General features: G+C 43.0%; 2 protein-coding genes across 3 annotated transcripts; one reads left to right on the forward strand and one right to left on the reverse strand.

Moving 5' to 3' along the window:
* Positions 1 to 796: 796 nt before the first annotated feature.
* On the reverse strand, positions 797 to 11,041 carry SARAF (store-operated calcium entry associated regulatory factor). 2 transcript variants are annotated; one of them, XM_040065443.2, is made up of 6 exons: positions 10,924 to 11,041; positions 10,070 to 10,245; positions 8,439 to 8,829; positions 5,330 to 5,438; positions 3,706 to 3,824; positions 797 to 3,194 (listed from the first exon to the last, which is right to left on the reverse strand). In XM_040065443.2, exons 1-6 carry the CDS (start codon positions 10,997 to 10,999, stop codon positions 3,169 to 3,171), a joined length of 897 nt encoding a protein of 298 aa, XP_039921377.1. In that variant the 5' UTR covers positions 11,000 to 11,041; the 3' UTR covers positions 797 to 3,168. The 2 variants fall into 2 exon arrangements, with proteins under 2 accessions (XP_039921377.1, XP_058276775.1); XM_058420792.1 differs by lacking the exons at positions 797 to 3,194; positions 3,706 to 3,824 and adding an exon at positions 5,072 to 5,248 and having other exon boundaries at positions 10,924 to 11,040.
* Positions 11,042 to 11,195: 154 nt separating this feature from the next.
* Positions 11,196 to 16,472, forward strand: LEPROTL1 (leptin receptor overlapping transcript like 1). The gene is made up of 4 exons (XM_040065435.1): positions 11,196 to 11,295; positions 11,528 to 11,603; positions 12,826 to 13,012; positions 14,014 to 16,472. Exons 1-4 carry the CDS (start codon positions 11,280 to 11,282, stop codon positions 14,128 to 14,130), a joined length of 396 nt encoding a protein of 131 aa, XP_039921369.1. The 5' UTR covers positions 11,196 to 11,279; the 3' UTR covers positions 14,131 to 16,472.
* Positions 16,473 to 17,870: the final 1,398 nt, after the last annotated feature.

Consider the following 17,870-nt stretch of genomic DNA (forward strand, 5'->3'; position numbering starts at 1 on the left):
GACCTGACCTGGCAGCTGAGTCACAAGACAGAGCAACACAGAGAAAGCTTATCTCTGTCCATCTTTCTTTTCTTTTTTTTTTTTTTTTTTTTCTTTCATCACATGCTTCATGGGAAGTCAGCTGTAAAACCAGGGGGTTTGTTTCTGTAATGAGTTTTAGCTTGGTGTGAGGATATAAGCCATGTCAGAGTACGAGCAGTTCTGGTCCCAGGTACCAAACAGAATTGCATCTATGAAAGCATTTAACAGTTAAAGCATTTACACATGCCTTGCAACTATGAAGCTGCTGTGAAGATGCTGCCAAAACCCCGCCCAGGAGCAGAAGGGAGACTAGGACCTTCCAGAGCTGACATTCAGGAAGGAAGATCAAGGTTTCTCACAAGTATGAGCTCTAACCTGCCTTCTTTTCACTCAGGAACATCAGCAACATTCGATGAAGGAAACACTGACAGCAGAATTTGCAGGCCTCCGTTTAACCCCAGTGTACAACTGCCAAGACGCTGGACTCTGTGTAACCATGTCTCTGTTAGGCAGTGACACATGCTCCGTCTAAGAAGCCAACACATCAGATCAGGCTATCCCTGTGTAGAGTTCTGCTCTGTCCACAACCACAAACAGCAGCAGTGATCATAAATTTTTTTGAAGGGTTCAGCTCACCACCTTGTAAAACCAGGAACTTGCTGACGTAACAGAGCCTTTCTGCAGACTCAGATCCCAAATCTTGATTTACAAGAAACCCTTCAATTCCTTCTAAGGTTCAGTATTTTGTTACTGAAAACTAAATCAATACAATAACTCTAGTCCCAATATTGTTTTATTTTATTGAAACAGCATACAGCTTACCACTCTGCATCTGGGGGTAAAGGATGATATTATTTACTTGGGAAGTAGATGATGAGACAGAGAACTCTGAGAAAATAAACAATATATGCCATCCCTGCAGGTCTCGAGATAGTGATTTAAAGACAAGAACTGTCCTTATTCACTTATTTCATTCGTTTATCAGAGGGAAGGGCAAACACATCCAAACAGATCCAGAAGCAATGGTAGATTTATGCATCAGATTTATCAAATCACACTTCATGCAGCAACTATAAATACATAAATACAAATGAAAACACTGTCTAAAACATTTCACAGCAATGTAATTTAAGTAATTTAGTAATTTAAGAGCAAACTTCGGCTTCAAACGATCCAGTTAGAAAAAATCCAGTTTCATTGTTACGCAATTAGTTGGCAGAGCAAATATTGACTGTAACAACCTTAACTTGAATACACTTAGAAATAAGTAAGAACTCCATATTTAAAATATATTCTTTTGCTACACTTTGTCATAAAGATAAGAGATTCACTATAGACTTCTCATAAAAAGTACAGCTTTCTGGGAGGCCATCAGTAAGGTCTTTGCCATTTCCCTCCCTTTTTAGCTTCATAGTGCAGGCTATTAATGCAGTTATTTTCCCCCAACCCTCAGGTAACTCTGAGAAGCAAACCATCATTTCATTCTCAACTTATCAATTTGATTTGATACTATCAAAATAACACTTTTAGTACAAGGACGTTTTCATGAAGCACTTCTTCTCACTGTCGACTTCATAAAGATTTATGAGATTTCCTTGTATCTTTTCCTTTTCTTTTTTTTTTTGTTTTCTCTCTTTTGGTCGCTTAAGCCATACACTGAACTTGGGTGTCACCGTAATTCGTTCTGCACTCATGAATGGACATGGTTGCTTTTCCCTGAGTTATGCTGAAGTCACTTTCTCAGACTAACCAGACCTACCTAATCTCCTTGTGGAGATGCAGTCTGTATCAGCTGAACAGTGCTTTGCTTTCACTGTAAGAGCTGATATCAATTCCCAGACACAGTATTTTCACAAGGCTGAAAGACAACGCTTCTCTGGCTGCTGCCAGCATACACTTCTACACTCTGTTTGGATGGACTCTGGAGAAGAGCTGGTGATCAAGCAGCCCATTTTTCACTCCTCTCCCCACAATCCTGAAGAATTTCTCTGCTTTTTATCTACCAATGCCTCTTCCAGGAGATAATAAGTCACCCAAGAACTGTATGACACTTCACAGAGGCCCCAAAATATTATCACAGAACAAAACAAGGCCTCTCTGCTTTCCTCTCTTTGACAGCACTTTGTTTTTAAAAAGCACATTTGGGGAAGTTTACCTCCCCTTCGATATTCAATTTCTTTTCTTTGCTTAGTATCAAGGCCAGCTGTGTCTCAGACATTCTATCATCTTTGCAATGAGAACATTCCCTTCCCTTTTGCAATGAGCAGCTTTGGTTTACTGCGCCTTGGACAGGTGTTTTAGCAGGACAGACCGTACACATCACAAGTTTTCACAGCATTGCCAACATCCACCATTAAATGGAAAATCTGTGGCCTCAATGCAGGCAAAAAGTCTGTAATCACCTAAATTTAAATTACCTCAGTCTTCCAGAAAAAAGGTCCAAATTTCCAGGTCACTTTTAAGTTAAAGACAACAAAGTCCCCTAGGTTTACACAGTCACCTTGGATAAACTCTATGACATGGAGAATCCATGAACCTCCACATTTTTGCTCCAACAGTCACATAGCACAGATACAAACATGCGAATGTTAGTCTCTTTATACACGGTTATGCTCTTGTCCACTGAGGAAGATCTCCAGCACTTATCTGAGTAGATGATAACCGTGCTAACAATAAAGTTCACATGAATTCTGCAAAGGCAAACAAAAGTAGCTTCAAAGAACAGCACTCTTCATGTACCAAGCAGATGCTGGACTACCAGGAAAGAGGAAAAAAAAACCAAATCAGAAATTCTGGATCAAATTAAATTAAGCCCAGAACATGAGTAGTAAGATACACGCTTTGAAAATCTGGTAAGGCTATCAATGCCATAATACCTCAAGTACAGACAGATACACAGTCACTCTAACATCATTCTTCCTAACTTGGATGAGCTTGTTCTGTAGGAGATGCTGCTGATTTGAAACAGTGGATGTTCCAGCACCTGTGATACCTCAAATAGCAGTGAGAGTCCACAGAGAAAGGAAGGAATTCTTTGTCTAGTCCTTCATACCTCATATCCACTTCTGAAGTATACTACTACTAAAAGAAGTACAAGTACACAGCAAGATTTAGTTCAATCACTCTGATGTCAGAATGTCAAGGATTTCATCTTCGCTTTGTGCCCCCAAAGCCTGCAAAATAAAAAAAAAAAAAAATAAAAGTCAGCTCCACCACGGTCTTCCCACTGAACTCTCTAGTTCTAAAAGGCTAAAGGTGGCAAGGGAGATGAGGTAAACATATTCACATGAAGCAGAACAGCAAGCAACTGTGGGCTGACTGGCCTAGAAACTACTCTGTTCTTGCAGATTAGACAACCTGCATTCTACAGAGAACTTGTCTGTGCATGTCTGCTAGAGAAGGGCATGTGTAGCGCACATCAGAAGGGAAAGTCTTGAACGAATGCACCTTGCCAGTGAAGACAAGCCCAATGGTGCCATGCCCACCACAGGCCTTTGGGGAATTTCATGCCCCACAGTGCTGACCTACTTCCACAGGGAATGGAAGGAAGGGACAGCAAAGGGACAGGCCATTTACTGGTAATTGGTAAAAAAGGATGCTCGTTGAACCACAACTAACATCTGCATGTTTTTGATAGGTCAAAGTCTCTTGAGCTTCAGGAAATTAAAAGGTGTTTTGCCTTACCAGAAGCAGTCCTTGTTCCTGAACTGCTGCCTTCTGTGGAATTCCTTGAGTGCCCATGCATAGGAGGTACAGCTGTGGGATCTGTCCACATACTGTGATACGGGGAACGCGGCTGCGCTCTGGCGTGAAACAGAGCAGGAGGAAAGCTTCATTAGTGGCCTTTGGAAAAATTAAGAAGATAGCATTCCAAACAAGAGAACTGCACCTCCAAGGGAAAACTGTAAGCAGTTATTTCAAAGCTGGAAATATTCCTATTTAATGTATTTAGCACATTGAGAGCAAGGACATTCAGTGCTGTGATATCATAATCTGCAGACTTCCAAAACAAGATTAAGCTTTACTCTTCAGAATAAGGAATTCTAACAATTGCAAATGAGGAAACTTTTCTCTCTGAAATTTTGACCTTAGATTCTATCAGACAAGAAAGAAATTTGAAATCTGAAGTTTAAATGCATTTTGGCATCACCTACATCCCAGCCATGTTTGGCATGAGAAAACATCCTTCTGTTAACTATCTTGAAAAGGTCATATCAGTAACACTAACATATCATGGTCTTTGACTCACTCACTTAAAATTACTTGCTTCCATGGATATGGAATTTCCTGCTGTTGAAATTTACAAACAGTTCTCTCACACTTCCTGGCACCAGAATTTTGAGGCACATAATTTCAAAAGCCTAAGAAACCAAATTAAATAATAGTGGGCCAAAGACCATTTGAAACAAAAAGAAGCCCAGTTTAGGAAGCTTATTTATGTATGTAGACTTACTCAGATCTCTCTAATCTTGAACAATAATTTGTGGCTACTGAATGGGGGTGTGTATAGAAATCAGAGAATTAAGCTTTATGTAAATACTACACAAATAGATGACACAAGAGTCATGTATTTAAGCCTTAAGAAATACTGGGTTAATAAAAACTAACAAATTATACCTTACAAAATTTCTTAGCAGAATTATTATAAGGCTTCTTTTATTAAAAATAGCCCACAACTTTACAACCCAGATGCTCAGCACACTCCTGTCCATATATCTTACTCCCTAATATGTTACATTTCTACAGGAATAGACTTGATACCTAGGCAAGTTATTTGATAAATAGAGAAAACTTCTTTGGCTCTCAAGATTCCCTGCAGGAATCTCATATATTCTCCAGTGAAGCCTTAAAATGGTAGCAACTGCTCTCTTTAAACTGTTAATCTAAAAATGATGCATTCTCAGTGTCTAAAAGTCTATACCACATATGGCCATCCAGACTTATTTTAGGAAAGTTGACACTGATACAAGAGATCCATAGATAGATTACTATATGCTTAATATGACTATGTGTGTTTTAAGGCATTCTGAAGACAAATTGCTTACATGCTCAATTTAAATTTGTAGGCCATCATGCCAGGTCAGAGGAAGCAGAATGAAGTACCTCAGTCTTCCCAATTCTGCCTCAGAAACATGTTTGAAATGCCTCTAGTCCAGGAGTTACAAACAGCTGCTCAAAATTCTTCTAGTGGGAGGATTTTATTACTTGAATGACACAGGCCTAAAATCTTAGAAACAATGTCAATATAGTATATGGCATACCCCCTGAAAGCTTAAATGCTTAAAATCTGATAGTATGCATCTTTTACCTGTGACTGCCTGCCAGGTAGCCTAGCAAGCCTCCTGCTCCTAATCCAGTCCAAAATCCTGGTCCTGAACTGGTTCCATGATGGGAATGAGTTCCAAAGCTGTTGTCATCTTAAAAAAAAGTGAAAATAGGAAGTGTAAGTTAGTAGCAGACTAATCCTCAGGCCAGCTGCTGCAACAAAATTCTCTCCCGTTAAAGATAACGGAAAATTAGACAACAAACTGTTCCTGATTTCAGCAGATTTTCGATCAAGCTTAACTTGCAAGGCCTCACATTTCAGAAAGCAGGAAATCCCACATAAACGAACACTGCTATTAAGAGTTTTACGTTAAAAATCTGCTTCCACTTCATCTCACAACCCTGATGTTTGCAAAACATGGAAAGAGTCCCTGCCCGCTGATCTGTAAACAGACAAGTTAGATTAAAAATAGAAAAGGAAACGAAGAAAGAATAATCTGCTGAAGGTCACGGAGCAGGCCAGAAGCAGATGCAGGAACACAAATCAAGTAGGTAACACCGCATAATAAGCAAACCACAGACACAGAGCTCCTAATCTCACTGAGCACAGCTGCACAGTTTGAGTCACAGTGGCTCAGTGTAACGCTAACATTACTGGTATTGTTCCTGGTAATCCTAGTCTGGCACTTATTATCAAAAGCCAAACTAACTGCAATCACATTGCAAAGTTTTCATTATGCATGAGTCGCCAAGCTCGACAAATACCTTGATGAAACTGCAAGCATATCAAGTAGGTTGTGGGGGAAGGAGAGTCACAAATTTTTTGACATGCGACCTGCGTAACATGAGGTTCTGAGTCAGAATGAATGTCTTCCACTTAGAAAGAAAAAGAGAAAATACAAACCCAAAGTAGAATAATTTTCTGGTCTAGCAAAAATCATGGATGCAAGAATAAGCTCAACCATGGCCTTAACACGAAAGGAAGTATTAAAAGGACTGAAGATAACATTAGGGTCTCCCTCAAACATGCCCACCTGAACAAGTGGGCCAGACATGACATAGGTAAAAATTAGAGTGCCTGATTTGTCTTCAAACTGATATGGGTTGTTTGAAGTCACAGAAGATAAAACAATAATGAAATAATCTGTTTCGGTCTAGACTGGATTTGATGTTGAATTTCATTTTGAATGTGTGGGGAGAAATACAAACTCTCATTGGGATGATATACCATTAAATTATGCTGATTTGGAACAACAACAAAAAAATTACTTAATTTGCTGAGAAAACAATGTTAATCAGAGACGAACCAACTCATTTGTTCAAAAGCACCATGACTGAACACTGACTCAGAAAACTGAGTAATTTTTTGTTGAAATATCTAGAGTAAACATTAAGAATCATGTCAAACAACTAACTGTGAGAAAGCAGAATTAAGATAATCTAGCTAAACAAGTTTCACAGGACACATTCTGCATGTTAAGGGGATTTAAAATGAGGCAAATTAAATATTAACAGCAATATGTAAACAACATTGCTTTTCATGACTGTCCAGGTTTCCAAAGAGTAATACATTCCTGGAACACATGGACACACACGCTCAGAGAAGTGCTTTTGCTCTGCTCCTGCAATGTAAGGCAGACACTGAATGCATGAAGTAGCCTAACACTTAGTATTTTTAATCTGGCTCCACATTTTAGTTTTCCTCCTTACTTTGCCTGAAATTTAAAGACAAATCATTGACGTGCCTTATTAAAAACATCACAAGTTAAGCATTATATGGCTCCCAATGTGTATTTTAACTGTCTCAGTTTACAGCAATCCTCAAGAAAACATTCTCAAGGCCCTGCCCTTGCTAGATTCGAGACTCCTGCAAAGAAAAATGCACTGGGGTAATTAGTGGACAAGGAACTGAACAGAAAAAAGTGAAAATAACCCTCCATTGTTTTGCCTGTGCCCAGTGTGACAGAGCCGTGTGCCACGGCCAGGGCTCTTGCTGACCCCCAGAGTACAGCCAGTGCCATGCCCACACACGGCCACTGATGCCCACACAGTACAGACAGACAGTCTGATGTAACTACACGCAAACCACTTTGCAAAGCCAACAGAAGCAGATTCCCTTTAGAAGGGAAGCGCAGGTACAGCTGAAAGTTTCTGCTGTGCACGCCCTGCACAAGGGTATCCAAAAGAATTACACTGCACCCTCTGTTGGCCGAGCCGTTTGAACAGAACTTGGAGAAAGCATTATTAAAATATAAACTTTTGACTAAGTAAACTTAATCCTTGCTATGTATTTTCTTGACAAAACCCCTTCTCTATTAAAAAAAAAAGGAAAAAAAAATTATGTAACTTGTGAGAATGCAATTTAAGTTCCAGTGCTATGAGCAGGTTGCATGTTTACAGGGTTAAATGACTTAGCAAGATGCCAGATGAGTAATGTTTATTTCCCTGAGACATTATGACGGCCTAAGGAAGACCATTTATTATGTGACAGAAGTCACCAGTTTTCTGGGAAAAGAAAAACTCCCTCTTTTCCCCGCAGCAGCCTTGGTCACTGCTTTTGTAATTTTCAACTTCAGATGAAAGGCCCCACATGAGATTCAGATGCTGTACCCTCTAATGACAGTTCACAGACACTGTTCTCTGCTCCGGGAACCAAATCTTTCAGCTGCTGGGACTACACAGAAGCCCTGTTAAACAGAGGACTGGTACATGATACTCAGCTCCATCAATTGCTTTGTGAATGAAATCAGTGCTGAAAGGCCACTCTGTAAAGTTTCAGAGTGCTCCTTCAGCATGGTTTTTTTTCCTGGTTGTGTAGGAACATTCTCTTTTCAAGATTACCTAAGACAATTATTCTCCCTGTCACAATCCTGCTATTTCACAGGTGATGAAAAGAATGCTTGCAGAGTATGGGGAGGTGGCTTTTCAAAGGCTCAAAGGGCAGCCTGCCCTGAATGCCTGTGGAAAACCAAGCCTTTATTTCCTCTTTGGAACAAAGAGCAGAATACAAAGCTGGCCATAGGCTCTGCAGCCAATTCGGCAGTTGCCTGCAAATGCTGTGGTTTTAATTCTATCCCACCTCCCCTTACCACAGACAAAACAGGACAATCCTGCTTGCTCTTTTGCATACCGTAAATGGCTCAGAGCCCTACCTGTGAAGGCGGACTTAAAACCAGGAGGAGGTGGTGCCTGCTGCCTCTGCCAGAAGGGCTGAGAGAAGCCATCACTGTGCCCAGAACTCTGCTGAGACTGGTCACTGCTGAGGAAGAACTTGTATACTCCAAAAGCAAGAACGAGAAGGACAATTACAACAATTGCTCCAGAACCAGAATCGGAATAATCTTTCCTTGGCTGGTAATAGCTAGAGCCAAAGCTTCCAGAGTTCTTCACTTTCCTTTCACCTTCCTCAGTCAGCTCTAGCCTGAACAGCAAACTACAGGAGCCTCTTAGTATGTAAGGATCATCCGGGTAATCGTAGCCTTCACAGCTGACTTCCAGTTGTCCAAAACGGTAGGCATTTTCCAAGTCTGCTTTGCACTGCCACTGAAAAAATAAACACAATACAAGGTAAAACATACTGCCCCAAAGATAAAAACACCCATCTGCTTGCCCACATATGCTGTGAAAAAAACCTGTAACTGCTAACAAATCATCTACTGGCCATAGGTAAGAAATTTCCATGTGCTTCTATTTTGAAAAGGAGCAGGTATTTGATGTTTAAATGTATTTTAAATCCTAAAACTTGAAAAAGATCTTATCTTTCAGAACACTGAAGAATTACACCTCTAAAAGATTTTGTTTTTCTTCACTGAACACATTTTTTCAAATATCCCTTCTTGAGATAAAGTAATACTTCTAAAAAAGTACTTTACTCTGTGCAACAGCTGCTTAATAAATGCCTGTCATGTGAATTCTCATGGCAGCTACAAAAACACAACACATGAGCCTGAAATCCAGTGCACCACTGAGTCCATCTGTGTCTGTGCAGAAATCAAAAGTAACTGGGACAGACATCATCAGGCATCCATATGCAACGCCTAATAATTATATTGGGGATTCTCTGGTTGAACATAGGTGCATTCTTAGGCTCACATCCCCTTGAGGTACCCAAACATAGGGATCCTATAGTGGTATGTGACATGTATTTTGGAGAGGAAATAAGAAAGCTGTTTCTAAATTAGTAATTCAGTACAGCAGTACCAACTACTAATTAATGTTTGACTGTTTTTTCACAATATTGTATCAGTCTTAGCACTTACTTTCAGCCTTGATTCCTCGTTATCTATTGAGAAGGGCCTCAGTTACAGCTGAAAGTCAAGACTATTTACTTATTGGCTCTCATATCCTAAGGTGTAAGTGAAAGTCAGGCAAGTCTGAAATTTAGTTTTTAAAAGGTAGAATTGAAGTAAAGCAAATATTTAGAAGCCCTTTCCATGTTAATAAAAAAATGGAAATTCACATAGCAATAATAATTAGAAAGCATCCTCTGGGGTGTGCAGGAGTTTGATTTTATAAACTCGAGCACCATTTTATTTAAAACCAACAAAGGTTTGCTACGCCGTGCTTTTACGTTAACTCCTTTAAAGATATTTCAAACATATATCTACAGTAGTTCTGGAAAATCCAAACCTAAAAGTATTTAAGTTAAGTTTTACTTGCAAGAGTTCGTCTAACAAAAAGCACCTGACCTGACAACCTAGCTCACTACTCTTCGCTCCTTCAGAAATTAACAACTTGGGGAAAAGTGATTTCATAAAGAGTTTAACAAGTTTTAAACAGTTACCTGTACATCATAGCCATCCCATCCTTTGTTGTAACACTGAACAACCTCAGGGACACGGGAACAGCCCGCAGAACCTCCTGTGCACTGCAGCTGAGGGACCGCAGCTGTCCGCCTGGATGTTGTGTATTGCCCTCTGCGGAGAGTGAGCGCCTGAACATCCCGCAGCAGAACCTTCCCTGAAACAGGCAGCGCAGAGAAGCACAGAATCCATTAGGCTGGGAAAGACCTCTGCGATCACCGAGTTCAACCTCGATAAAAGAACCCTATCATGTCAACCAGACCATGGCACCGAGTGCCACAGCCAGTTTTTCCCTAAACACGTCCAGGGACGATGACTCCACCGCCATCCTGGGCAGCCCATTACAATATCTGATCACCCTTCCTGTGGAAAAAATTCTTCCTGCTGCTTCTCAGTGCTTGTGCAGGCGCGCTCCTCTTGGCTACAAGGGCCTCCTCTCAGGAAAAGGCTAGCGATACAGAGGCTGAAGAGGTAAGCCTGCATCTTTACGAGACGAAGCTCTAGGAAGGATCAGACCCACAGAGGGAAACACGGCAGAGATCCCCATTTCCTTCCGAGGCGCCTCTGGGCTACTCCTCGCAGGCAGACAGCCACCGCTGGCCGCGGTGCGGGATCACTGCTGCGACACAAGCCGGTTTAGGGGGAGCCCAAACCCAAACGCTTTCCCGGCGCGGACTCCGGCACAAGCCCTTCTTCCCCCGTACCGGCCGCCACTAAACCGGCAGCACCGCGCAGCGCCGGGCCGCGAGGAGCCGCCAACGCGCCGGAAGAGACGGGAGAGACGGCAGGGGTGGCTGAGGCCGCGCTGAGCCCTCCTTACCCCCACGGTTCTCACCCTGTCGGTCCCAGCCCAGCGCGGGTCCCGCGGCGGCGCACAGCAGGAGAAGCAGGCGCAGAGCGAGCCCCGCCATGGCGGCACCGGGAGCTGTCACCCTTTGCCCCGGGGCGGGGCCCGCGCCGGAACGCGCGGGGCTCGGGGAAAAGCCCCGCCCCCAACGTGCCGTGGGACCAATGGGCGGCGAGGGCGCGGCGCTTCCTGCGCGCGCCACGTATGAGCGTCACGGGGCCGGCCCGGGAGGGGCGGGTCACGGCCCGCCCCCTTGCCGGAAGCAGCTTTCGCTTCCGTGCGGCACTTCCGTTTCCCGGCGCGCGGCTGTCCGGTGCCGCGCGGCTGGCGGGACGGGCGGCGCCATGGCGGGAATCAAAGGTGCGCGCAGGGCGGCCGGTAACGGCGGGCGCGCGGCCCGCGCGGGGAGGGACCAAGCCGGGCCGGGTGGGCCCTCCGGAGGGAGGGGCCGGGAGCCGCCGCGGGAGCCCGAGTGCCCCGCTCCGCCGGCGGCCGGGGCTGCGCCGAGCCCCGCGCTCGATTGCGGGCGGCAGTCGGTGTTTTGCACGGTGCGGTGCAGCCTTCATGTTGGTTTGATTTGTTCTCGTTGTAGCGCTGATCAGCCTGTCCTTTGGGGGAGCGGTCGGACTGATGTTCTTGATGCTCGGATGTGCCCTGCCCCAATACAAGTATCGTGCACTCTCGTTCTATTCTTCTACTTCTTTGTTACTCCTCCTGTAACTTCAGGGGAGCCCGGCTTCCATAATGGTGGACTGATAACCCCTCTCTCTTAGGAGGGGCCTCAGGATTTTTGGGTGGGGTTATTGGGGTTTGGGGTTTTTTTGCTTGGGCTTTTTTGGCTTTTGCTTCAAAAGATTGGGGTCGGAGGAAAAAACAAAAAAAAAAAAAGAGACCATCCAAGATTTAATTAATCCTAAAAAGTACTGGCAGCAAAAATTAAGCTATCAGGCCTGGCTGCAAACTGTGAAGGGCTGCATTGCCCTGATTATCTGGACTGGTGTCCCGCTGTGGCTGGCCATCAGACAGCAGCATCTCCCGAGGTGGGCAGCGAGTGTGTGATATCCAGGGAAGCGTTTGCATTTTTTGTGGCTGCCTAGGGGTAGCTAGGCTGTTGGTGACTGTCAGGTGGATCCTGGGCTGTAAGGTAGCATCTCCAGCAATTGCAGCTGCTATCTGTACTTTCCCGACATTGAGTCCTATCTCTTGGCTTTCAGGAGATACAAAGTAGCAGACCAAATGATCAGATAGTAAGAGCTACGGCTTTGACTCTTTCCAAGTGAATGTTGACTTTACAGAAAACATTTTAAATTGACTTATTTGCTATTGAATAAATACCAAATATCCTGTAGATAGACCTGTTATTGATTGTGAATTGCAGTTTCTACATACAGGACTGCATTTCCTAGGCCAGCTTTCTTTCATTATAAAACCAGTGCTAATGACACAAACCCTTGGGAAGGGGACCCTTATGCAATTGCCCTTCAAACGATGCAGTAAAGTTTTATTGAAACAATGTGCACTTGCATTCGTGTGCCTGGGAAATCTAGTCTCGGGCGCTGCAGGGCTGTGTCTTAAATAGAGCTGACAGGATAAACTTGGAGTTAAGCTCACCTTGTGAGGTTGCATTAGATTTAGGCTTGCTTAGTGAAATCTTGCTTTATGAATATCCTGTTAGTGAATTCTGCTGCCGCTGAGGTCAGCCGAAGCCACTCACGCACATAGTCTGTTGGATTAATGTCAGCTCATTCCAGGGCAAAGGATTTGCCTTCCCTGGGCTTGTCTGTTTTTCCAAAGGGGGATGCTGGATGGAGAAAATGCCTTGCATTGACTTTAAGAGGAGCAGGAAGTAAATCCAGATCACTAAAACTTTTCTCCACCTTTCTTTTTCAGCCAGTACTGGCCACTGTTTGTTCTTTTTTTTTACATCCTTTCTCCCATCCCGTACTGCATAGCGAGAAGATTAGTAGATGACACGGATGCTACAAGTAATGCCTGCAAGGAGCTGGCGATATTCCTTACAACAGGCATTGTGGTCTCAGCATTTGGGCTGCCCATAGTGTTTGCAAGAGCAGAACTGGTTAGTAATATTTCAACCTGTGGTTGCCTTTTTTTTCTAGAAAACTTTGTTGTTTGTTTGTTTATTGAAGGTAAGGCTTTCACACACTAAATAACTCTTATAATTACATACTTTTGGAACCAGAATAAGATTTTTTTGGCAAGAAAAATCAATACAGAAAAAGGGAGCTTGGCAGAACATTGTGATTACCAATTGCTTCATGTGGTCATGGAATAAAGCTTAACTATGCAATGCAGAGAAAATGAGACAGAAAGTCCTGTGAAAACAGGGAAGTAGCCAAATACAGAAGTGTAAAGAATACTTCAAAGACAATTTGAGGAATAGTTGGGCTATAGCAGCATGAATAAACAAACAAACAAAAAGCATTTTTGTACTCACTGTATATGATATTTGTGTCATTTTCTTAAACTTCCAAGTTCTCATTACATATTTCCTAGTATACAGCTTTTCACTAAAATACTTTAAAAATTCACTTTGTTTGTATGAATGTCATGAAGCACTACTAAATCATAAAATATGGAGTGCACTTTCATAAATGTCTTTAGGCAAGAATAGCTCAGATGGGCAGTTTGAACGTCTCACGCCCTTTGAATAATCCACTTACTCTCCCTCGAAAACATCCACCTCCTTTTTTGTTACTGGGATATCTGCTGGCATTTTGAAGACCTTAAACACCTGTTTTAAAAAGCCTTACACTATAGCTGGGCTGCAGATGTGTTTGATGCTCTTGTCTATCCTTACTTTACATACCAAACCAGTTGTGCCTGCTAGGCAATGCTTTGAGTACAGCTAGAAGAAACTTGCAGTGCTGCTTGGCTGGCTGTGAATTTGTCAAATAATTTTGGGTAAACCCAGCCTGCTTGGTGTAACCACAAGTAATAATGCCTCTTGCATCACAGACGTGTTACTGAACTTTGTAGAGAATGGGACAATAAGATGCTACCTTTTGTCTTGTTAGTGTTCCGCTCTAGATGTGTCTAACTGAATCCCACTGTTCACAGATTTACTGGGGCGCATGTGCACTCGTTCTTACTGGGAATACAGTCATCTTTGCCACGATCCTAGGATTTTTCTTGGTCTTTGGCAGCAATGATGACTTCAGCTGGCAGCAGTGGTGAAAGGAAGATGAGAGCACTATCCACAGGCATCTTGTCATGCAGTGGCCATCCATACAAATGAGAGAATGGGCAATAAAGAGAAGTAGCGTAGCAAGTCTCTTGAGTATTCTAGATGCTCCTTTTGACGTTGTTCGTTCTGATGTACTACTGTTGCTGACAGGGTTTCTACGTTTTTATGAAGTGAAGAGATGATTGATTTCATTTTTACCTATGGTATGTTTTTAGGTGCTCTCTTGGTTTAAATTGTCATCCTTCTGTCCAATGTTTTATGTGAAGCTTTAAACCAGGAACAACATTGAAACATAGTTTCAAAGATTTAAAGTTGGGGGGTGCTGGTGGGGGGTTTTTGGGTTTTGTTTTTTAAGTTGAGCATTAATATTATGTTTGGGGTTTTTTTTAAATACCAGGATTAAATTATATACAGGCTGAATGGAGGTAAGAGATTGTCCACCACCGTTGCCAATTACCAGACCAATAGATTGTTGCTGTATTTTAGCAGAGGCAGGGTGGGTCGGAGAGTACCGGTTGCAGATTTTCTTCTGCCCATACCTCAGACTGGGTGATGAATGTTGATAGCCTTCATTTCAGGAGAAGGCTGCTGAGGAGCAGGTAGAGTTATTTGGGAGAAAAGTCCTAAATTTTAACACCATTAGCTCTTTTACCTGCTTTGTTACCGATTCTGGATGTGGATGTGACGTTCAAATACTCTGTAAATGTATTCATGCTGACATATAAAACTGAAGTGTATTGTAGGGGAAGAGAAAATTATGTTTAAATTCCATTTTTTAAAAAAAGTATCTTTTGAATTCTTTCTATTTATAAGTATTGTATGGTTTTGAACTTTTATGTCAAGTTCTTACCACAAAGATGGTAAAATAATCATTTATGGAACTACTGGTCTGTGTTGATTTGAAGCATCTACAAAGCTATTTCCTCCTCCCCCTTTTAATTTATTTTATACATAGCATATATATACAAATATATAATAAAACAGCTTTTAAAATGTAGAGTAAAACTTCATGTTAAACTTGCCTAAGAATGAGTTCCACCCCCCCTTTTTTGTTTCTTTTTCTCCCCCCTCAATGCAGCTGAGGCACGACTTTTTTGTAAGTCACTGGCTGAACTGATTTCACTGACTGTTTTTAAGTTCTTATGCACTATTGGTTAATAAGGTTTACTGTTATGTCTGTAACTGTAGCTTGTGTTCTGTAAGATTGCACATGTAGCTTTAAGTATTTAAGACAAGTTTTCTGCATACCTCTCAATTGTCCGTATTTTTCATTTGAAGAAATCTGCCATTGGACATTCCATCACAACACAGTCCATGAGTACTGCTTAACCAGGTTTGCCTGTACCTCGTGCAGTGATGACCTTGACCAAACTTGCTTCTAAAGTGTATTTTTCAATTCTTTAAAAGTAAGTTTATGAAGCTTAACCCTGTGTAATTGAAAACTGACAATTGCTTAGGTTTTGCTCAAGAGTATGAAAAGGCACAGAACTGCAGGTCTTGGCTGTAGTATTTGTGTGTGGATACAAAAAAAGTATAAAGTTTGCATATATATACATATATGTTCATAAATGTATATGAAGATATACAAAATCTGATAGCAATGGAGTGTACTCCAGGAACTGGTACTGGCAGGTGGGGCCGCTGGGGTGTAGGTACCCCCACACACTACTTTGATGATGTCCTGTGTGTGGAACAGAGGAACCAGCAGGTGCCAAGGCTCCAGTGCAGAAGCCAGTCCACAGCAGATGTATTTCAAGCATAAGCAAGTGCTTCACCAGGCTGCCTGTGATGGTGGTGTTTGGAGCTGCACGAGGGCTGTGTTTCTTTCCCTTTTTCTGCAAATTTTCTGCCCATGCCCCCAGTACAATGGAGGCTTCCGAAAAGTCTTCCAAGCCAGTGGCTAAAGTTGCAATCCTCTGCAGTCCTTAAAAAGGAGGAATGCCTAGGACTTTTATAAATATGAGTCTGTTACCTATTACTTTTTCATGGTCAAGAACTGTTTTCTTCATTCCTGAAGCCACGTGATGCTACCCTCTGGATCACTGGCTGTGGAGCTGACTGTGTATGTATTGGTGGTGCATTTTTTGTTTGTTAATTGCATTATGTTAATTGCATTACTCCCTCCTTGCTTGCCCACCAAGTACATGCAGTGTTGCTCTGATTTATGAACACGACACTTGAGAGGTATGGTCCTTCATATAATATGCACTGAGATTATGTTACCATCCTTCTAGAGGGAAACACTGAGCGATACAAATTTTAAATAGCAATCTTGAGTTCTGTATGTTTAATCAAAAATACTCTTAATAAAAAGAGTATTTTGTTTGAAGTATTAATTGTTCTTTTTCCTTTCTTTAATGTGGTTGTTACTCCTGTGAAAGACATGACACCAGACTGCTCACTAGTCCTTCAGACCGAGTATTTGTGGTTTTTACCTGGGACTGCTTTATAAAGAGAGGCTCCAGTGTCCAAGTTGCACTGAGCTGCCTTTATTGGTTGTATCTCACATTGCAGTGTTTTCTTCAGTTTCTGTTTGAAAGCCAAATCTTGATATGTTGGTGGTGTTATACAGGGTGATGGCCACCTTAACCCTCTGACATACTTATAACTCTACAATTTTTATTTTAAAAGAACACACAGCCTTTGTGATATTTGTAATCATGACGTTTCTGAAATTTGAAAATTGATGACTGACGTGTCTTTTAGCAGAAGAAAGTAATGGGAGTTGGTGGAAAATCCTTTAGGGGTGATCAATTACCCCTTCCCTCTCTACGCACACACTCACTTTGGTCAAAACATCGGAAGGAGAGTGGAGTTATTTGGCAATAACCAAGGAAATACATGTGCAAAGCTTTTTCATGAAAGCAAATCAGTAGAAGTACTGAATATGCTGAGCTGGAAGAGACCCATCAGGCTGACTGAGTCCAGCCCCAGTCCCTGTGCAGGACCATCCCTGGAATCACACCATGTGCCTGAGAGCATTGTCCAAGAACTTCCTGAACTCCGTCAGGCTTGGTACTGTGACCTCTTCCCTGGGGAGCCTGTTCCAGTGCCTGACCACCCTCTGGATGAAGAACCTTTTTCCTGACAATGTAGCCTAGACCTTCCCTGACAGCTCCATTCTGCGTGCTTGAGTCCTGTCACTTGTCACCAGAGTGAAGAGGTCAGTTCTTGCTCCTCCTCTTCCTCTCATGAGAACGTTGAAGGCCACAGTGAGGTCTCCCTTCTCTCCTCCAGGCTGAACAAACTAAGTGGCCTCCAACGCTCTTCATGGGGCTTCCTCTCAAGGCCCTTCACCGTTCTTTGGACGCTCTCTAACAGCTCAGTGTCTTTTTTATACTGTGGCACTCAGAACTGCCCCCAGCACTCGAGGCGAGGCCACCCCAGTGCAGAGCAGAGCAGGATAATCCTGTCCCTCCCCTGGCTGTGCCTGATGCCCCCAGGACAGGGTTGGCCCTCCTGGCTACCAGGGCTCAGTGACTCACATTCAGCTTGCCATGGACGTGCACCCCCAGCTCCCTTTCTGCAGCGCTGCTGTCCAGCCTCTCGTTCCCACCACACACCAGCGGGGTTGCCCAGGTGCAGGACCCGCGCTGGCGCCTGTTACACCTCAGGAGTGGGAAGCTGCAGGGCACCGGGCCAACGGCAGCGCCCCGGCCCGGCAGCGGCTGGGGGCAGGGCGGGGCTGCCGGAAGAGCACGAGCCGGCCGGGGCGGGGCCCGCTCGGCGC

Source organism: Hirundo rustica, chromosome 5 (assembly GCF_015227805.2).
Source record: "Hirundo rustica isolate bHirRus1 chromosome 5, bHirRus1.pri.v3, whole genome shotgun sequence".
NCBI classification, from domain to species: domain Eukaryota; kingdom Metazoa; phylum Chordata; class Aves; order Passeriformes; family Hirundinidae; genus Hirundo; species Hirundo rustica.